The 22,640-nt window shown below is 46.3% G+C and overlaps 1 protein-coding gene across 1 annotated transcript in view; it reads right to left on the bottom strand.

Annotated features, from left to right (window-relative positions):
- Nucleotides 1-22,640, bottom strand: part of C16H10orf90 (chromosome 16 C10orf90 homolog) — an 89,366-nt gene that overhangs the window by 61,628 nt on the left and 5,098 nt on the right. Inside the window, exons 2-3 of the mRNA XM_033842190.2 lie at nucleotides 19,008-19,099; nucleotides 9,308-10,430 (exon numbers count right to left, since the gene is read on the bottom strand). Coding sequence (XP_033698081.1) covers nucleotides 9,308-10,430; nucleotides 19,008-19,099 — 1,215 coding nt within the window. The remainder of the gene's footprint in view (nucleotides 1-9,307; nucleotides 10,431-19,007; nucleotides 19,100-22,640) is intronic.

Genomic DNA, 22,640 nt, shown 5'->3' with positions numbered 1-22,640 from the left:
GAAGCGTTCAAAGATGACTCCAACTTGGGAGCCCGGGATCCAGGAGGTAAGGGAACCGTTACTAAGAGCAGGAGAAAATCTGAGCAGAAAAGTGACAACAGTGGCCTGGGAGGTACCATTGGAAGGCCGCGGAACACAGCCAGATGCGTGAGCCTGGGGTCTGCCCCACCCCCACCCAACCAGCTGTGTATGCCTGGAAGACGAACGTAAATAACGTACATTTGCTATGGACTTTTAGGGAGGAGTAAATGAATTAAAAGCCATGGAGTACATGGAACAGCACAGGACACACAGTAAAACGTGAGAAACAAGAGCAGGGGCCGTGGTGGTTGCAGTACTGGTATTGAGTTGAAACACAGTTGCTCCTGCCGGACCTCTAAATGCCAGGATTCCCAGACCCTTGTCGCTTCCTGTCCTTCTCAGTTCCTAGGTGTTCTCACATACTTCCGTGGCATAAAACACCAACTCTAGGAATAACATTCCCCAAACCGTAACTCTATCCTAGAGCTTTGTTTGGGGCTCCAGATTCATGGGTCCAACTCCCAGCTTGCCATCTGCACCTGCTTGTCCCACTGACACTTCAAACATAACCTGTCCTCATGGCACCTGGGATCTTCTCCACCCCTCCTCACATCTTCCCCCCCGGATAGAAACCTTCTCCCCTGTTATTCACAATATATGAAGAACTCTTAAAATTCAACAGTAAGAAAATAAACAACTCAAATAAAAAATAGACCAAAGCCCTTTACAGATATCCCACCAAAGAAGATATACAGATGGCAAATAAGCAAATGAAAAGATGCTTCTCACCATATGTCATCAGAGAAATGCAAGTTAAAACAACAAGATACACTATGGAACTATTAGACTAGCCAAACTCCAGAACATGGACACTACCAAATGTTGACAAGGATGTGGAGCAACAGGAACTCTCATTCATTGCTGGTGGGAATGCAGAATGGTGCAGCCACTCTGGAAGACAGTTTGTCAGGTTCTTACTAAACCAAATGTACTCTTACCTTATGATCCAGCAATCACATTCCTTGGTATTTACCCAAAGGAGCTGAAAACTTATGCCCACACAAAAAACTGCACATGGATGTTTACAGCAGCTTTATTGATACTTGCCAAAACTTGGAAGCAATCCAGACATCCTTGTTTAGGTCAATGGATTAATAAAATGTGGTACATCCAGACAATGGAATATTATTCAGTGCGTGAAATGAGCTGGTACACAATGGAAAGACATGGAAGAAATTTAAATTTAAATGCATATTAGTAAGTGAAATTTAAATTTAAATGCATATTAGTAAGTGAAAAAGGCATTTGAAAAGTCTACATATTGTATGATTCCAAGTATATGACATTCTGGAAAAGGTGAAATTATGGAGTCAGTAAACGGACCAGTGGTTGCCAGAGTTTGGGTGGGGAGGGACGAACGGAGGGAGCACAAGGGATTTTTAGGCAGCGAGAGACTCTATATGGTACTGTCATTGTGGATACGTGTCATTATACATTTTCCTAAACCCACAGAAGGTACAACACCAAGAGTGAACCCTAATGAAAACTATGGACTTTGGGTGATAATGATGTGTCAGTGTAGGTTCATCAGTTGTAACAAATACGCCACTCTGGTGGGGATGCTGATAGCAGGAGAGGCTGTAAACGTGTGCAGGTGGGGTATATGGGGAACCTCTATACCTTCCCCTCAACTTCGTTGCGAACCTAAAACTGCTCTAAAAACACGAAGTCTTTTTTAGAAGCCCCCAAATCTCCCAGTGCCCAAGCCGGAAAGTCAGATGTCAACCTTGCCATCCCCCCACTTCCCCCATGACCTCGCTGACACTCAAGACTTGTGAATTCCACCATCAGGCTCTTTTTCCCTCCTCTCAAGCCTCCAATATGGTTCTCATCTACTCCATGGCAATAATCTCCCCCCTTTCCATCCCTCACCTTCCAATGAGTAAGAGTGATCTTCTTAAAGCGTACACTATATCATAGCATCTCACTGCTGTTAGGAGAAAACTGTAAACCCTTATTCTGGTCTCAAAGCCCCAACGCAAACCGTGTCCCGAGCTCATCTCTCCAGCTTCGAGCTTCAGCCCCATGGCACTACTTGCTATGTTGCAGCCACACTGGCCTTCTCAGCTCCTCCAAAATGCCAAGCTCATCTCTGCCTCAAAACCTTGACACAGGCTGGTCCCTGCGCTTCTATGCTTTGAGAATCACATACACACACTACTACATATAAACTAGATAACCAACAAGGACCAGTTGTATAGCACGGGGAACTCTACTCAATATTTTGTAATAACCCATACAGGAAAAGAATCTGAAAAAGCATGAATATATGTATTAATATAACTGAATCACTTTGCTGTACGCCTGAAACACAACATTGTAAATCAACTATACTGCAATGAAAATTTTAAAAATAAAATAAAAGTTCTTCCCTCAGAAATATTTTCTTGACAAACTCCCTCTTCTAAATGAAGCCTCCCTTGTTGAGCTCTCTCACGGTCGTCTCCTACCCTTAGAGCACTGAGCACGATCTATAATGACATACGTTTTTAGGGGTCTCAGTTGGAGGTCCGTGGCCCCACCAGACTGTAACCTGCATGGTGGGGAGACCACACCTGGGTTTCGTTTCAACTCCGTGGAACCAAAGGCTCACCCAGGGTCTGGTAACCATGGCTGCCACAATGAATGTCACGTGAGTGAGGGAAGGCTCTCTAGATGGGACTCTGGTCTGACACAAGCAGGAGGTGCCAGGGTTGGCACATGCCCCAGCCACTTATTGAGGATGGTGGATGACGCAGAAAGGCCTGATCTTTCTGCTGACATGAAAAGAGGCAGGAGAGCCACGTGCCAAGGATGGACCTTAGTGAGCACCTGCATCTGGGGAGGGGGAAGAAAGAATCAGAGGAAGCCAGGAAGGGAGTGGTGAGAAAAGGCAGAGGAGAACCCAGAGTAAACAGCGTGATGTGGGTCGAGGGGGAGAGAGCTTTGCCCCTAGACTCTGAGCATCTCTCCTACCTGAAAATTGGACTTGTCTAAACAGCCATTGTGACAGAAAACCAGAGCCAGAAAAGTGAATACACTAATGGACTAGGAGAGGAGAGTTCAAGGGAGAATCTGGTTTACATCTCTCGTTCCACAGAGGAAGAAATGGAGACCATGGGGGGAAGAGACCTGCCCAAAGTCACCCGGAGCTCGCCCTTGAGCAGGGCTGGCACACCTGTCCTGTAAAGGCTCAGGTAGTAAATACTGCAGGCTTTGTGGGTCACACGGTCTCTGTCCCAACCCCTCCACTCGCTGCGCAGAGCAAAAGCAGCCACAGAACAGCGTGTGGATGAACGAGCACGGCTGTGTCCCGATGAAGCTGGATTTACAAGAACAGGCGGTAAATCCCTGGGCTGAGGTTTGCTCATCCCTGCTCCAGCTGTTGCTGCATGCCAGGGGTCCCGTTTCACTGTCCATTTGTCAGCTGATTCTAACACTCCCTAGCCTCTCTTGCTATTAATGATAAAACAAAACACACACACTCATTCTGCCCAATTCTCTTGTTAACAAACTCCTAATAAGAAGGCACCGTCCTGAGATCGTTCGCCTCGTCTTCAAAACCTCCCCCACAGCAGAAGAGCACGCAGTCCTGGTGTGAGTGCTGGCCAGGCACTGGCAGGGGGTGGAAACGTCCCCCTCTGGTTGGGAATCACTGCGAGGCGAGTGGCCTCAGGAACCTGCAGAGGGTTAGATATACCCTGCGGGCACTTATGGTCACCACGGGCACTGCCAACCCATATGATCATTGGCAACCAGGCGGGCTTTACCCTCCAATCTGACCGCTTCTCAGCACCACTGCCAGCCTGTTCCAAGTCACTGCTCCTGCGCCACTGCTCAGTATACATTTGTTGAGTGAATGATTAAACATCAAGGGTAGGACCAGTCAGGAAGTGTGAGAGCCTTCCCAGAAGGCCAAGAAAACATCAAAGGCTTCAGAAGAATCAGCACCTGCTGAAGAGAGAAGGGGGCTTCCCTAGGCAAAGGGAACAGCAGCGCGAAGGCGGAGAGGGCAGAAAGAGAAACGGGTGCCTTTGGGGAGTGGGGCAGCGAAGAGTGCACAAGCCAGAGGAATCCAAAGAGCTTAGATGTGTGGAGTGCCTGTTAAAACACAAACAAACCAACCCGAAAATCACCCAGGGTGGGAGAGCAGAATTCTCTGCACACAGGCGCTGAGGTCCACACCCCACTACCCCAGGTTCAGCCTTGCAAGATCCTTGACTTGTTTTAGAGATCTCTGAGGCCACAGAGTGGAGAGAGTAGATTAAACGGCAGAAGAGCTGTGAGGCACGCAGATCCCCCTTGGGAATAAAGAAGGTAGCCACCCACCCACCCTGCCCCCAGTTGCTTGAAGTCCTGCAGGAAGACGGTCCTCAGAAGTCCAGCCCAACTCTGGCAACCGGAAGGCTCACCCTTTAGATCCCCTTCCTAGGGTTATAAAGGCCTAGCCTCCTCACCCCCAATCAGAATAACTCTGAAGGGCCACCCTAAATTCAGAGCCCTCTAAACCCTTCATTATGACTGCATCACAGAACACTCATGTTCTCTGCCCATACCTACCTCCCTTCCCATCCACAAGTGCCATTCCCACTGCATAACAGATGCCCATTAAATGCCCATTCATCTCCATCTCAGAGCTGGATTTCCAGAGACGCCAACGTGGAACATAGGCAAACAGGGTAAACTTTGCCTTGGAGGATAGACAACAAGGAGCAGGTAAATTACAGCCCACTGCCTGTTTTGTAAATAAAGTTTTATTGGAATAGAGCCATGTTCATTTATTTATGCATTGTCTTCGGCTGCTTTCCTTCTACAATGGCAGAGCTGAGTAGCTGCTAGACAGACCACACGGCCTGAAAAGCCTAACTTAATTGCTACCTGGCCCTTTCCAAAAAAAAAAGTTTGCCAACCCCAGTTCTTAATCATTAAAGAAAAAGCACAGCTGTAAAACAAGGGTTCCTCCTCAAATGTCTTCTGGCATCTCTAGCAAGAAGTCTTCACGGGCTTGGGGAACTGAGTGTAGCGCCCGCTTCTCTGGTAGACTTCGCATGTGTACGTGCAGTGTCACGTAGGCTTCCCCTGAGCGGTGTACGTGCTTTCTTCATGAACTAAACCTCACTCACTACTAATGTGTTAGATTATCGCGTCAGAACACTAGTAAACACGGCATTCCTTCCGTGAACTGGCAGAGATTTCTTCCTCTCCAGTCATTCCCGTCTTTGGCCACTAGCGATACTAAACTCCACTGGGGTCTTCCCAGACGAACGCCACCAGAGCAATTCTAAGACAGAGGGTCCACATAGAACATTGGTGTCTGGGGCAGATGTGGGCAAACAGTGCATTCAGCAGTGTCTTCTCCAAAAGCATCTAACAAAAGCAGGTGGTTTTGCTCTATCTACTTGGTTGTCTTAGGAACAGGGGAAAGCTTCAGATCTTGGCCACAAATAGGAAGTGAAACTGGCAGTAAGTAACGTATCGAAGTCAATACTGGTTTAGCAGGACTTCCCTGGTGACGCAGTGGTTAAGAATCTGCCTGCCAATGCAGGGGACACTGATTCGAGCCCTGGTCCGGGAAGATCCCACATGCCACGGAGCAACTAAGGCCATGCGCCACAACTACTGAGCCTGCACTCTAGAGTCCACAATCCACAACTACTGAGGCCGTGTGCCTCAACTATTGAAGCCTGCATGCCCAGAGCCCGTGCTCCGCAACAAAGAGAAGCCACCGCTCACCGCAACTAGAGAAGGCCTGTGCAGCAACGAAGACCCAACGCAGCCAAAAATAAATAAATAAATTTATTTTTTAAAAAAATACTGGTTTAGGCATGGAACACCCAGTGAGGAGAGAAACGTTCAGATCAACACTGTACATCCCATAGAACACCAGGAGAACAGATTTCAGGCTGGGAGGGATTTCTGAGCCAATACGTTTTAACTCTCAAATGGCATGGCTTGTTACATTTAGTTAGAAATTAACTGTGTAGCTTACTCTCCTAATAGATTTTACCCACGGTACCTGGGCACCAAATGCTGGTATTATTTATATGCCCGTGAGCAGTCTCTGAACATCACCTTTGACGGTGATACTGGAGATGGGGCCCACCGCTGAGAGAGTCCCCACCATCCTACCTGCTCTACTCTGGGCTGTCACCGAGGGTGGCACAGTGCGAGCCAAACACACACGACTGTTCTCAGCTCTGGCACTCCATGGCCAGGCGGCCTTGGCAAGTTATTTAATCTTCAAGCCCCGTTTGTCTTGTCTGCAAAATAGGAATAATGGCGTTCTCTTTACAGAGTGATTTGAACGATTCAAAGTAATAAATACAGTGGAAGCAGCCCAGGGCTTGGCATCTAGGATTTCCACAGTAAATGTTGTGGGTATTGATAGGATGATGATGATGACGGTGGTGGTGGTGATGGTGGTGATGGTGACATTCTTCCTCACAACAGATGCAGGGATTTGTACAATGTCCATCTAGCAGGTGCTAGCAGGATGCTTCTAACGGTGGAGATGTAAGTAACAAACTTACAAGGACAAAGGAAAGGAACAAAGAGGGAACCAATTCACAAGCCCTCAGCATCTGAAAAGAGAACAGGTACCCCTGGGTCTGTTAAAAATGTTACTTCCCAGCAGACATGGCCAGTCTGCGCTGCACAAAGCATTCGATGGCATCCCGTTTTCCCTAATCTTAGCAATCTTTCTGGGTGCGTGTCCTGGAGGCTCATTCAACAACACAATTTATAGGACTGTCTGCCTGAGGACCCAATGACTAGAGCTAAAATTGCTTTGCCTCCATTTGTAGAATCTCCCAGGCTGCACCTACCTTGCAGCTGAATGTAAGTTGGCTAGCAAGGATACCGCTCATTCTGCATTTTGGAATCTTTCAGATACAAAGAATCAGATTCAGGAACTATAAAGTGTGATGACTACTAACAGCACATGTAGCCACAGGAGGCTGTCAAGAATGTCTCAGACAAGATTCCAGTTTCAGATGAGAAAATACAAACAGTTCATTGGAGTTTTAATGAGCATCGCCACTGTTGGAAAGCACTCGCATTAAGGTTTAAAAGCTTTGTCAAGACTGAAGGTCAGAGAGCTCACCCTTGAAGCTTTGTGTAGATTATACTAGGACAGACTGTGGTACTTAGAATCTGTGAGTTGTGCTTATAAATTTCAGGCAAGAATTCTACAGCATGGACAAGAAGTGCTTTCTTATCACCCGGGAAGAAATGCATTCCATCGCAAATTAGTTTCTAAATGAGAGAGCACAACCGTACAGGGATGTGTGTGTGCATGCGTGCGTGTGTGTGTGTGTGAGTGTGCATTTGTACACATGGATACGTGTGTCCTGAACAGTGAGCCCAAGGTTGTATAGCTTTGAACTTCATGACTGAGGGACCCAGAGTCACCTGGAACCCCTTTTCCTTATAGATTTCATCTCAGAAAAATAGAGCGGAAATTTTTTCAAGCTTAAGGGGAACTTAAGCTTGAAAAATTGAACACCAAATCCAACCCCTTCTCTAGTTACCCAGATGAGGAAACAGAATCACAGTTAGTGTGGCATGTCCACGTTCCACGTGCTGGAAAATAATAGATCAGCAGCTCTAAGAAAGGTGACCTGGCCGCCATACACATCTCCTTCCTCAAATGGTAGAATGAGGTCACGTGCTTTAGGGCCACTCAAATGCTCCACAGATGAATCTTTGGGATCAGACCTATTCTGGGGGAAGTCGGCCCATGGGAAGTAAAAATTAACGTGCACTCTTTGCCTAAGAAAATCAATTATAGGAGTAGTCATCTCACAAAGTCACAATCAAAAATCTTGTCTGCACCAAAGCCAAAAATAAGACGCAGGGATTTTCTCTGCTCGTCCGCTTCCCTCCTCTGAGATGAATGTTTGCGATCTGGCGCTGGTGACTTTTAAGGCTCCTTTGGTGAAAGTGCTATAAATCCAAGTTACGATTTCATAGCACAAAGACTAGGGTATGCTTCAATGGGGGAGCATACAGCAATGTAGGTCGTGTATTTCCAGACTCTTCATCAACGAGGAAGAAGAAATGGCTGGCTTGAGAAATGTCTTTAAAACCCAGAGTGAAGCCCAGCTTTGCAACACTGACGGCTGCTTATGTTTCCCCTCTTGCAATAAGTCTGCCAGACTCAGATGCATTCAACAGCCTAATCAGTCTGAAAGCCATGTCAAATTGCCTTAAAAATCTCTGAGCATTCAATATATATACACTTGTTAAAATTCATTGCATCATTTAACATTTCTACGCACATGACAGCTTTAAAATGTTTTACAGTCATTTTTATTAATTAATAAAGCTTTTAATGGACAAAAATTGCGCTGTAAAATTATTATGCATATGCCACATTTTCAATTTTGCCACTATTATATTTGAATATTTCCCCCAAGTGGAAAGTCACTGATTCGTAACCCAGAATCTCTTACGGAAGTGTACACGGGGAAGGAGAGAAGTCTGGCCTCTGGCTAAGGCCTGTTCCCCCCTCTACCCCCGATCTCCCAAGAAAGGTAAAGGGTGCCCAGGACAGCTGACCTTGGGAATTCTGCCTGGCCCTGGCCGTGGCGGAAAGGTATCAAATCCCAGCCGAGTTGCCCCAGAAAACACAATTCAAGAATCAGAAAACTACTGCTTCTGCTGTTTGGTGTGGAGAGTCCCAGGTTTGCCTCTTTTTGAAGATGTCCCATAATTACTATACATAGTCTCACACACAAACACTCCATTATTGAGCTTTGTGGTCTAGGTTTCTAAGGCCAACGCATCAGCATCAACTACCCGATTGAAAAGTTAAAAGTGCAGAACTCTGGAGACTTCCAGATGTGCAGATGTTCATACCAGAGGGACAAAACATCTGGGAGTGGACGGCCCCTGGCTCTTCTCATCCTGTTTTGGAATGACAAGGGCCTAAATGAACTTCACTTGGGGTAGAGTCCCCTACTCATTATATATGGTCTGGAGCTACTGATGGAAACAAAAGTTTGAGGGAAGGCCTTTCACGATCTACAAAAGCATCATCTAAGAAAATCTATCCAAACCAGACATCAACACGGAGCTATCAGCGGTCAACTCTGAGTGGAGTAGATGAAGCAATTACTGAGAACTGCTTCTTGGAATAAGTTACGTAGAAGAAACTCACTCACTACGCACCTTGGCAATCACACCAATTACCTGAAGTGGGGAGGGGTCTGCACTTGGCAGCGGGGAGGATGGGAGTGTCACTCACCTGCCGTGTAGCTCCAGCCCGGGATGTGAATGGACAGTTGCTTGGCATGACCATGACCACCGTTGTGACAACGAGCTGCGTGGTCCTCCTTCCCTTTTCTCACAGTGACCTGGTTACTTCCCGCAGCTGTATTTTCCAGTGAAGGAGAGCCTCTCCAAGGACACATGCCGGTTCCCGCGGTCCCCAAATGTACCCGCCCCAACGATGGGTTTTCCTTCAAGAAACTTTCTTGCAAACCTAGGTTCCAGCGAGGGCCTAGGAGGTTCTGGTTTCCCTCCGTGAGCTCCAGCTTCAAGGCGCTGCTTATTGGCTCTCCGTTAGCTGTGCCATCTGCGCCATCTGGTGTCAGTCTGTGTGAACTGCAATTTAGGTTGAGGGACAGAACGGATCTGTGCATCTTAGGGCCAGCGAGTCGAGGTGGCTCAATGGGGACAGACAGGGACCTGTCCAGATAGTAGACGGAATTTGGACACGGCTGAGACACTCTGAGATGGACACAGGAGCTGAACACCAGCGGGCTCTTTCCCTCCTGTGACCGTGGGGTGCTTGGAGAAAAATGGTCCTCCCTGCTGTCCACATTGGTGATCCAGTACTCGTGTCCCTCACACAGCCGTGCGTGGGCTTCAGGGACCTTCAGCCCCATCACAGAGCTGTTTCTGGAGAATTCTGTACAGGTGAAAGGTCCATGGTGCCGACTTGGATCGGCACCACCAGCCAGAGCAGAGGGGTCCCCAAGCAGAGCATCCTGGGCCCTGCACTTGATGCAGAGTGGGTCCCCGACAGCCTCCCACACCAGGGTGCTGGCAGGGGGCCCCACGCGCCTGGCCGTGATGGTGATGGAAGCAAATCCCTTCTGGGAGCCACCGCACGGCTTCTCCTCTTTGCGCGGCGGCTCCGTCGCAGGTCCTCGCTCCCCCGCCGGCGTCTGAATTCCTAGTCTACCGGGAAGGAACTCGAAGGCCCTGTTAATAGTGACTCCGCTGCGATTAGCCAGCGATAGCTTCATGGGATACGCACACGGCACAGGCAACTCGGCCCCATTTTCTTTTGATTTATTCTCATCAATCAGCTGTGAAATGACTATGGATGAAATCATTTTTGTGTTCTGAGATGCCAGAGTCCCCTGCAAATGGAAAAAGACGGCAATTATTCAAGCAGTTCATTGTAATGCAGGCAGGGAACTCGTTCAAGGGCCAGGAAGATGCTGGAGATCTTTGTTCCTAACACTCAAGTGTTTCTCATCTCAGGCCTTTCAACACGCACCTGACATCCAACACCTCTGAGCATCTGAAGGGCAGGAAACCCAGATCTGTTTGTGAAATGATTAAACATTCTGGGAAAATTCCTCTGACTGGGGAATTAGTTTTTCTCTGCTGGGCGTCTGTTCTTAGTTTATTTAACGGTGTTTGTGTCCATGGGGATCGCCAAATTTCGATAATCACCTTCACCAGGCCCAGGAGCACCTGAATACAGGTTCACAGCCTCACAGAGGCGGGAAGACAGGATTCTGGAGGAGGCCTGGGATTTGGGGGCACAGGTACATGGGAGATGAGTCCATGCTCCTCCATGCAAACAGTAACTGTGATTACAAGGAGCCCCGCCCGACCCTCAGTCCCCAACTCCCCAGCACAACCTTCCACCTTTGCTGGTCTAGACTGGAATTCAGTCACCCACTCAGGCTTGGCATCACAGGGGTCAAAGTCCAGAACTCAAAACAATGGCAATCAAATGCCCAAGCTTGACAACTGCCCAGACTAACACACTGATGACCATCTCATAACAGAATGGGATGGGGGTGGGGATTTGGAACAAGACAGATGCGATGTTCCTGCATTTCAATGCTCAGTTGCATAAGCAGGAGTTTTTGTCCAGTATAATGATCAAGGTGTCGCATGCCTCCTAATCAACAGACCCTGCTTCCTAATCAGCAGATCCTATGGCCCTGACAGTAAATCACTAGTGTGTCCAAAACAATGTGCTGTGATTTTTAATAAAGCATCTAACCAGGCTGAGACCAGGAGGAAGGCTGCCCTCATTTTGTTTTCATTACGTGGGTGCACGAAGCAGCGCAGAAAACGACCCGGGAGCCTGAGTGCCTCCAGCACTGGCGAATGCACGGTCCTGAGCCTCTACGTTGACATTCATTGATCTACGTGCTTAAAATGAACCCTCGCGTGAACCGCGCAGCACCCAAAACAACCCTGGGAACTGCTCACCGCACCCTGCCTGCAGAGTCTTCACCTCAGGAGCCCGAAGGCGTAACTGCTTAGCACGTAAGCAGCAGTTCTCAAAGGTATCTGAGAAGCACCTGAGATGCTACACTTGCAGGTTCCTCAGGCTGCAGAGACTTTGATTCTGTAGGTCTGTGGGTAGGGTCCAGGCATCTGCATTTTAACCAACATCCCTGGGACCCTGCTATAGGGGATCCAGGGAACACACTTTGAGAAATGCTGACAGAGTCATGGGACTGCCGGTCTTTTCAAAAAGGGGGAGGGCCTGCGTTTCATGAGAGCAGATTATTATCGTTTCCTAAGATGGGATAAGAAAGCACAGTGGCCTTGTCTTTAGAGCAGGATGAATATTCATTTACTCAACTAGGGGAATGCTCTCCTCCAGCTGGGCTTCTGATGGGAAGACCCTCACTCATGTGATGTTAGCCCACCAGTCCTTACTCACTGCGTCCTTACTATTACTCAGTGGTCCTTACTATTAGACAGGGGAAGAGGGGCAGCTGGTCCTTCCTGTTTTGTGCTTTGTTTTCTTGCTTTCCTGGCATTCTTCATCACCTGACACGTTGTTATATTTGAAAGATACATGGTAACATTGTACATCAACTATACTCCAATATAAAATAAAAATAAATAATAAAGATACGTGGTAAGTTGCAAATTCAAAAGATGGCGAGAGATAGGTGAAGAAGAAGAAGAAATGGATAGGAGCATCATTTTGAAAATCATTTTTTAAAAAGTCAAAACACCATGGCTGGGGCTTCCCTGGTGGCGCAGTGGTTGGGAGTCCGCCTGCCGATGCAGGGGACGCGGGTTCGAGCCCCGGTACGGGAGGATACCGCGTGCCGCGGAGCGGCTGGGCCCGTGAGCCATGGCCGCTGGGCCTGCGCGTCCGGAGCCTGTGCTCTGCAGCCCCCACCATGGCTACCTTTTTCCAGATGACCAATGTAAGCCGGGCTCTGCTTGAAACCTCCTCTTTCAAGACAGGGCCTCCTCTTCAGCGGTTCTCAGCCCAGGTTACACACGTGAGCCATCCGCGATCTTGTAAAAACCCCAACGCGCAGGCCTCATCTCCAACAATTACACTAGAATCCTTGGGGGTGGGGCCCCAAGCATCGGGGCTTTTAAAGCTTCCAGTTGATTGCATAGGCCAGCAATGCTGAGAGCCACCTGGATGCCTGAGGCACCTCCCTCTCCCCTCCCCCTCTGTCTCTCTCCCCACCCTCCACCTAGCACGTTCCATGGCTGTTGTTTACCCACAAGAAAACTGAAGTTCACCTGGTACCAACCCCAGGCTGTTTGACTTGAACACTATCGCTCCCGTTTTAGTTAAATTTCGTTCTGATAATAGTTGTTCCCCCGCAATCTGCAAAGTGCATAGTCACACCCAGAAGGAACTCCTTTGACACTGGTCTTTGAAAACAAATACCCATCTTGGAAACTGGGCAGCATTGGTCTTAGAGAGCATTGTTTCCCGAAGTTTGGGCCAGTGATCACCTGCATAGAAAACACCTAGGATTTAAATCAGCATTTTATGCAGATTTCTAAACCCTCCCCTCTGAAGCCCTAAGGTGAATCAGGATCTCAGGGCATAAGGCCCAGAAGTTGTATTTTTAAGGGTCTGCCAGGTGATTCTTCTGCACAGATAAGGCAGAAAGGATGCTGGGCCAGAACCTGGACCTCCTGAAGTCCCTCCTGAGCCTGGGGCTCCCAGACTGGCCACAGGACCTTGGAGGCGGCTTTGGATTCCACAGCTATACCGCAAGGAGCAAACAGTAATTCTTTTGGGGACGCCAGGCTTCCTCGTACTCTGGTCTCCAACATTAAGAGGGTACCCCACCCTTTAGGCTCAAGATCCCATGAGGGCCTTGGCCTTGATATAAACAATGAGTGTCAGAAACAAGGGGTGTGTGTCTGGGAACGAGTTAAGGCCATCTCAGCCTGGAACAAGGGCAGACAGGGCGCTGACTCTGGCTACATCAACCTTACCGCACACCTGAGCTGAGTCGGGGAGCCACGACCCGGAGCCTGGGGCCACCCACACTGGACAGACGCCCTCGGGGCTGTGCTGGGGCTGTGGGCGTTACAGTAGGAGGTCCTAGAGGCCCAGAAGGATGGGCAGAGAATCAACCACCATTTCATTACCTTAGGGCTGGCAGGTGCTACTGTGACTTTGATCCCATCCAACGCAAACAGATAAGGGAAGAGACATCATGAATGATGTGAAGCTGAACTTATTGCTGAAGCTCCGTCACTGCTCAGGATGTCAGGGTGACACCGTTCCTGGGGGATCAATGCTGAAGGAAGCCCAGTTCCAAAGAAATATCTGTTTGCCTTCTCTGCCTCATACGGAAGTTGTGGAAATCAAAACCAATGATGGGTGTGAAAGTACCTCTCAGGATATGAACATGTTATGTAACTCCAGGGTATGACTTGTCCTGTGAGTTAGCAGAAATCAGTGGATATTTGATATAATCAAACCTATGGAGGAATGAGGGGGTATTTATATCAAAATTATACATATTTCACAGGAGTTTATAATGAATGCATTTGAGTTTGAGTTGCATAACCCACTACATACCCAATACAGTGACATTTTGTGAATGTGAATGTAGAATGAAAGTATTTTAGATGCAAATTCTGTTATTCATAACATAGAGTCATGGTCAAACCATTTATTTATTCACTCATCAGACAAATATTTATTGAGCACCTACTATGTGCCAGGCTCTGTGCTGGGTGCTGAGGGAACTTCCTGGACTCGTGGAATTAACAGACCGGACATAACATCAAGCAGGTCATCAGAGTGCCAGGCCAGGGATTATTAGGTTAAATTCTACTGAGTTTTTTCAGGTGTTTAGACTCAGCTTTGACAAAAGCCCCCACCAATAAACTGAGAGAAATTAAAAAGGAAACACTGCACTCTTTGCCCTTCAATCTATATCATACACTTGTATGGGAAGTTCTATTTACGAAATTTTATTTTCTCGTTGAGATCTATTAAATAACTAAAGATAAGGTCTAACCTCTTAAAAATCAGTATCAGTTTGCCAGGGCTGCTATAACAGAGTACCACGGTCTGGGTGGCTTACACAACAGAAATTTTATTTTCTCACAGTTCTGGAGGATAGAAGTCCAAGATCAAGGTGTCAGCAGGGTTGGTTCCCTCCGAGCCTTCTCCCTGAGTCTTCACATTTTCTTCCTTCTGCATGTGTCTATGTCCTAATCTCTTCCTATAAGGACGCCAGTTGTATTGGATTATGGCCCATCCTACCTAACTACCTCACTTAACCTTAATCACCTCTTTAAAGACCCTGCCTCCAAATATGCATTCTGAAGTTCTGGAGTCAGGACTCCAACATATAAATTTGAGGGGCCACGATTCTGTCCGTAACAGACTACACGACATCACTTTGGGTCCTGCACTTCTTCTGGAGCTGGGAAACCAAGAAAGAGATGAGGCAGAGGGGCTACTTGATATTCCTATCCACCAACTACTTTTAAAACAGGACAAATTTTCTTAAAAAGTAAGCACATCTTTTATATCAAATACCTTCCCCAATTAAGCTATTTCAAGGTGTCACTCCATCTGTCCTTTGATAACTGAACATGGCTTTGAAAAAAAGATGTCTTTTATCTAAAATAAAATTAATTGATGTAAGATTTGATTTGAAAGGAAGAAAATACTCTTGTATTTAAGATTAGATAAATAATCTTGTATTTAGAACATTCAAGGTCAGAGAGAGGTCAGATGAAAAGAGTTGGGGTTTGTGTCTGGCTTTTGTAGTCAACCATCCATGTCCTGACCAACACCACACGACACTGCCTTTGTACACTCTCTCTTTCATAAATGTTGCTTTAAGATATTGATTTCTTTTAAATGTTTCAAGCATGATTTTGTAGTGCTGGTAACTGCTTTCATAGCTCTATTCATTTTATTGACTGTTTTTAACTTTATATTTATGCTTTAAGGCATATTACTAAGAAGGACTCCCTTTCATAAATTGAAGTAAGAGAGAGATAAACAGCAGATGATCAGGGAAATCATATCCTGAACCACGGGAGTTAGGATGCTTCCATTCCTGTAGCAATTTATTTCTCTAAAGGATAAGCACCGAATCCAGTCTATAGCTTTGAAACCTGTATTTTTCTCCATGAGACAGTTCTTTCCTTTTCCGTAGCTGTTCTGCAGCGTACAACTGTATTTGCCAGTGGAGCCTTTGGTCCTGTCTCTCCACAGATACAAACTGAAGTTACCTTTGCATTAGCTGCAAGCATGCTTACCCCCACTTGGTTGATCTAGTATCATCATCACTAGGTAATCTGCCAACATAGTGGTATTTCATCCTGAATGTTAGAGTGTTTTCAAATGTATGGGTTCACTCTGGTATGTAACAATAGGGAAAGATGGTTTTAAGACAAAATGGAAAAATTGGAAATTGGAAGACGGGGATTGACACATACACACTAATACATATAAAATAGATAACTAATAAGGACCTACTGTATCATACGGGGAAGTCTACTCAATACTCTGTAATGACCTATATAGGAATAGAATCTAAAAAAGAGTGGATATATGTATATGGATAACAGATTCACTTTGCTGTGCACCTGAAACTAATACAACATTGTAAATCAACTATATCCCAATAAAAATTTACAAATAAATTAAAATTTTTAAAAAAAGAAAAATTGGAGATTTTCCCCCTCTCCACCCTGCAACTTTTATCTTTCCACACATTTACTAGAATCCAAAGGATTCAATGCAGTGTAATGTATTACAGTGAAAACCTGGCAAGAATCTAAATGAACTTTAAAAGGGGACTGGGCAAGTAAATCATGGCATGCGTGACTGCATCATATTCTGTTGAAATTAAAAATAAAGATTACAGGGCTTCCCTTGTGGCGCAGTGGTTGAGAGTCTGCCTGCCAATGCAGGGGACATGGGTTCGTGCCCTGGTCCAGGAAGATCCCACATGCCGCGGAGCGGCTGGGCCTGTGAGCCATGGCCGCTGAGCCTGCGTGTCCGGAGCCTGTGCTCCGCAATGGGAGAGGCCACAACAGTGAGAGGCCCGCGTACCGCAAAAAAAAAAATAAAAAATAAAAATAAAAATAAATAAAGATTACAAAGAATTTAAATGATACGGGAAGTTGCCAGTGATGTTATATAATAAAAGAAAGCTATAAATGTTGATATACATTACAGTCTTATGTCTAAAAATGCATGGGAAAAATAAGGGAAAGAAATATATACATATTTTCTTATTTCTATATTCCTGTATTTTCCTAAGTGTCTGTATGAAGCTGCCATTATTTTTGTTATAGGGAAAATTTAAACATTGTTTTTTAAGAAAGAAAACTCTGTTCCATATTTCATTCCTTTTAAGTAATCACTTGGCTGGAGAAGTGGCTGAATACCACTTCTATGGCTTCGATGAATTTGAAAGGAAAAGCGATCAGTCTTGTGCAGGCTCTGGAGGAGAGGCAGAGACTCACGGCAGTTACAAAGGAAGGGCATCCGGCTGGAGTGTTTCATCATCTTACAGCATCCTTATAACAAACACACAGGGACAAGCTTTAGAAGCTCAAAGTTAGGAGGGAAATGTGAAAGTCACACTGCTGCTTTGATCAGAGTAGACGAGCCAGATCACTACAGAGCAGATGCTCAGAAGGTATGGTTTCTGGGCGTTAACTCAGTCATAGATAATAACCAAGTGTGAATATGTGAATGTGTGCGTGGGCGCGTTACAGAGACCCAGCCACATGGCCCCAGAGATCTATATCATTAATGACCAAACTGATTAATTTTAACATCAACAGGAAAATGCTGAGCTTTACCAGCTCAATGTGAAAAACAGATGGGAAAGATCTTCAGATGGTATCTTTCTTGAAAAAAAAAAAAAGGAGCAGTTGACCTTCACATTATCCTCCCCTTCTTAACGGGGCATCTCCTGCCAGGGGTGGTTCTCGATGGTCCACGGCTCCTGCAACTCATTCCCTCCCTGCAACCTGGGCTTTCTGCTCCTGTTCTCAGGGAACACATTAATTAGTGCCACCCATCTCTGCATCTTCAGACAGGGAGCTCCGTGTTCCACATAGAAATGGCTTTAAATATTGATGACTAAGTCTCAGGTCCCAGAATAGTGTCTTTTCTCCATCATGTGAGATTTCAGGCCTGGGGTCTCTGAGAAAATGTTGAACTTTCTTAAACGCAAAGCTAAATCAAAGGATAATACCTAAGATAAGCATTTAGGGGGCAAATTAGTTTTTACAGATACCCTCGCTACTTTAATGTTATGAAGGATCAATTCTTACAATTCCACCCTCTCTTATAATTACAAAAGTTGGAGGCAGAATTTCATTTGTGAAAGACAAGAGATGCCTTGTAAACGATAACACTTCAGACAATTCTTTCAGGCAGGAAAGTCCATGTTTTCAGTTCTGTTCACTGGAGTGAGCCTTTGTCTATGCCAGCCCTTTAGGGCAAGATCAGAACAGAAGCTCTGGAGCCAGACAGCTTGTGAGCTGCGAGATTTGGGTCAAGTCAACTACTGGAGCTATTGAAGCTTTAATTTTCTCATCTGCAAAATAGGTAAAATAACAGTACAGTTGTCCCTCGGTATCCAAGGGGGATTTGTTCCAGGAACCCCCTCAGATACCAAGATCCAGGGATGCTCAAATCCTTTATATAAAATGGCAGAGTGTTTGCGTATAACTTATGCACATCCTCTTGCATACTTTAAATCATCTCTAAATTACTCATAACACCAAATACAATATAAATATTATGCAAATAGTTGCTGGCGTGTGGCAAATTCAAGTTTTGCTCTTCGGAACTTTCTGGAAGTTTTTTTCCAAATAATTTCAGTCGGCAGTTGAGTGAACCCGCAGATGAAGAACCTGTGGATATGGAGAGCCCACGGTACCTCCCTCCCAGGATCATGGGAAGGACGAAATGAGTCAGTTAGACAGAGCCTGGCATGTGATACATTGTCAATACTACCACTGTGTACAGAGTTTTTTATTGTCTAGAATCAGAATCATTTCATTTTGTAAATATGACCTCTAATTTTCTTCCCCCAATGAGACTACTGACACTTTTTGCAGTTATAACGGCCTGTGGTAACTTAGATTTCAAATTACCTCTTCTCCACCTTCACAATGCCAAATGGCATCATCCTCTCTCTCCAGCAGATTAATTTTGGTTTAAAATTGAGATTCAATCACCATACTCTCTTTTGATACTGCAAATCTACAAATTATAGGTCAAGATTATAAAGGACTGATTGAATACACACTGCATACTTTAACGTAAAGTCTTAGTCACTGATGGTGAGATTTTCTGCTGCGTTGATTCCCTTTTTGACTAAACAAAATAAAATGCAAACACATAACAAGTAGTCCGGTGATCATGTTTTACAATTAGCTGCATTTTGCTGACTACTCTAGAAGTTAGAAACATATGTTACCTCAGTGAAGTCAGATTTCTTCTCTGGAACATCAGACTGGAGATTTTTAAGGGCAAAGTGATCGAGGGGACTGTACTGGTTGTCCCGTAATCCTAGGCAAAGGGAGATAATATTGCTATTTTTTAGTATACGAAAGGATAAAATGGAGTATATAACTTTACTATAAAATTTAATGTCATCTACTCAAGTATTATATGAACCAATAGTGAATCCAGTGTACTCTGACCCTTGATAAAACCTTGTCTGTTTCCCTCATTCACTCCACCCCTCCATGGAGGCTCTGAGTTCCTTATTACTCAGTTTATCAGGCTGCAAGATTCCTTCTTCCATACCATTGTTTATGTTCCCAGACTCAGGAATAATTGAACAAGTTCAGCCCTCACACATGCACCCATGTCCTGAGTTTACACCCAGCAGAAGGATCACTTCTATGGATTTCTCAACAGCCCTGGAGTTAAGAAAGCCTGAACTTGCAAGATCGACTTTCATCCAACCCCTTAACACAATCATTTTAGAAGGAGTCTTGAGCGACTCAGACACTGATATTGAAACTGCTTTGGAATATCTGAGGATACTCTTGTGATGATATCCGTGAGGATAAACGAGACCCCGTAGACCACCCTCCACATAAATATCGGCCACAGCGATACCGAGAACATCATCAGATCCAAAAGCACAAGGCAGTGGGCCAAGAACTGTAGAACCTGGGCTCTGGTCCTGGCTACCATCCACCAGCTTGAAAACAATGGACGAGTCTACGGAATCACTCTACGGAACTTCCTCATCCAGCCAGCCTGCCCCGCACACCTCGCGGAAAGCTGGGTAGAGGAACAAAGCAGTCTGTGAGGCAAACCAGCGGTATGAGGACGTCTCGCTGCTATTGCAGGAATGTGAGTCAAACACAAGACGGTGGGGTAATGATGAGGGTCTGTGTGGCCCCATCCCCACAGCCCAGGGTCACAATGTCACTTCCACAAATGCAGATATTCCGGGGAAAGTGATTCTCCAAAAGACTACAAAGAATGCTTTCCCAGCGGGTGGTGCTGGTGATGAGAAAGAAGAGATTTAAGAAAGCCCCTCTCTAAATTAGCATATTGTCTATCAACTCATGAGAAGGGTTTATTAAAGAATTCAGATAGAATTTAAAGCATTTTATGGGAAAAATGATACGCTATAGTATTTTCAAGTTTGCAAAGGGGTCAGGACATGGCAATTTCAAGGGCTACCACGGACCCGTCCGAAGCCTATGTCTCGTCTTCTCCTTGGGTGACAAAAGAACCCCCGTCAGCTCGACCTCGACTTGTGGCTTGTCTCCATCTATGCCTGTTATTGAGTGACAGAGACAGTCATCCAAGATGATGTGCACAGATTACTTCCCGTGAAGCGCAAATATAAGACCTGAAAGATGTCGTGGATTTCTGTGCAGAGTCGATACATCATGATGAACTGACAATAAAGCTGATGAAGACGGAAACCTCCTGGCTCTGGTCCTGTGGCACCACGTTTAAGAGCTCCACAGTCAGCACAGGCCTGGGGCCAGACCGGCCTGGGTCTGCATCCCAGCTCAGCTTACCTGCAGGAGGGGAGTTGCTCACCCTCTCTGAGTTTCTTTATCCATAAAGTGCAGATAATAACACCTCCTGCCCAGCCTTGCCATCTGTGCACTAAGGGTAACGTATGTAAAGTACTCAGGCTGGGGTGGGATGCGGGGTTAATGCTCGATAAATGACCCTGGTTATGACTGTTAATGAGCAGGACCAAGGCATCCGTGCGCACTGGAATCAGGCCACGAAGTCCCAGCGTCTCCAGCTACCTGTGAGACTCTGGGCAAGTGACTCGGCATCCCTTGGTTCCTTGCTATGAAATGGAGATCGTGGTGCTTACTTCACAGAGTTCCTTAAAAAAGGGTAAGTGACCTAAATCGCTAGCCCGTAGCACAATGCCCAGATTATAACAACACGCAACAAGCATTAGCTGTGGGGAAGTGTCATCATCTCTAGCAGGGAGGAGGGAGACTGCCACCATCAGACAAGCAGGGGCTGTGTATGAGTGTCTGATCGCTGTTGTAACAAATGGCCACAAACTTAGTGGCTTAAACAACACAAACATATTATGTTACAGTTCTGGAGGTCAGAGTCCAATGTGGGTCTCCCTGGGCTAAAATCAAGGTGTCGACAGGGCTGCACTCCTGTGGGAGGGTCTGGGGAGACCCTACTTCCTTGCCTTCCCACCTTCTAGAGGCTGCCACGTTCCTTGGCTCACGGCCCCTCATCACTCAAAACTTTGTTTCCATCATCACATCCCTTGTGATTAGATTGGGCCAACCAGATAATCCAGGATGATCTTCCCATCTCAAGGTTCTTAATGCCACCTGCAGAGTCCCTTCTGCCATGCAAGGTAACATATTCACAGGTTCTGGGAACGAGGACGTGGACATATTTCGGGGGGCCGTTATTACGCCCATCACAGCCTGGTTGGGGAACCTGAGGTAGATGTATTGGTTGGAATGTAGGGCCTTTAAAATGATGACACTATGGGAAAGTACTTCCAATGCAACATTAACTGAAAGAAAGGAATCAAAGGCTTACGAACCCCATGATTGCAACATTCAAAATTTTTTTAAATGTGTGTGGGAATTCACACAAATGGCAAAGTTGTAACTTAGAGTTATGAGCGTGTTTTTGAGTAAAACTGCGGTGTGACTACAGCCATGCATGAGGGCACCTGATCAATGAATGATGACCCCAAAGGCCTCACGAGGGGGATTACCAGAATGGTTAAAAGTACAGACTTTGGGGAAAGAAAGACCCTGATTCAAATCCTTCTCTGACACTAACCATTTGGGCAGTTTAAGTCATTTGGGGCAAGCTCCTTAAATTGTCAGAGTCTCGTTCTCCCATGTGTCAGAGGAAACACAAGACCTGTCTCCTAGCGGGGTTACAAGGAATCATGTGATGACAAATATCAAGAACTTAGCAGAGCGCCTGTCACGTGGTAACGCCTCCCCATCCCTTCCCACCTGACCACATAACTGTCACTACTGATAGAGCCCCCCTCTCTTGGGTGGCCCTACCCTGGCATCTCTGAGTAAGGCAAAGCCAGTGGACATTTGGGGCAGGTTACCGAGAACAAGACTGACAGGAGTTTGGGCATTTTCCAGCACCTGGGATTGGTGTCCCCAGTACAGAAATTTGCAGAAGCCAGGACACATGGCACCTGGCCTTGGTTTCTGGAAGAGATCCTGCTGCGAGGGCAGGAGGTGGCCAAGTCAGTCTGCTCCCTCTCTCCACAGTGCGAGCTGGTCTTTCCCAGAGCTCTCAGGGGCAGGTGCCTGTCCCAGGGCCAGCAGGTCAATTTCACTCTGCATTGGGAAATGGTTCCGGTTAAAAGGAAACTGGCAGAGGGTGGGTGGGCCCTGCGCACCTGTAGGACAGGGCTTTGTCACAGGCGTCGGGCAGTCCATGTCCAAATACTAGTTGTGTGCCTCTGTGTAGTTTATGTAACTTCAGGGCCTCCAGTTTCCCTGCTATGGATCTAGGACACTGAGCTGACTCTATTCCTGCCCTGCCCCGTTGCCTTGCTGCCCCCGGCTGCTGGGAGAGTAGCAGTCAGAGGCTCACGGCTTTGCTCGTC

The sequence above is a fragment of the Tursiops truncatus genome, chromosome 16, assembly GCF_011762595.2.
Source record: "Tursiops truncatus isolate mTurTru1 chromosome 16, mTurTru1.mat.Y, whole genome shotgun sequence".
NCBI lineage: Eukaryota > Metazoa > Chordata > Mammalia > Artiodactyla > Delphinidae > Tursiops > Tursiops truncatus.
The sequence above is the reverse complement of the archived record's forward strand: the minus strand, read 5'-3'. Positions and strand labels throughout refer to the sequence as shown.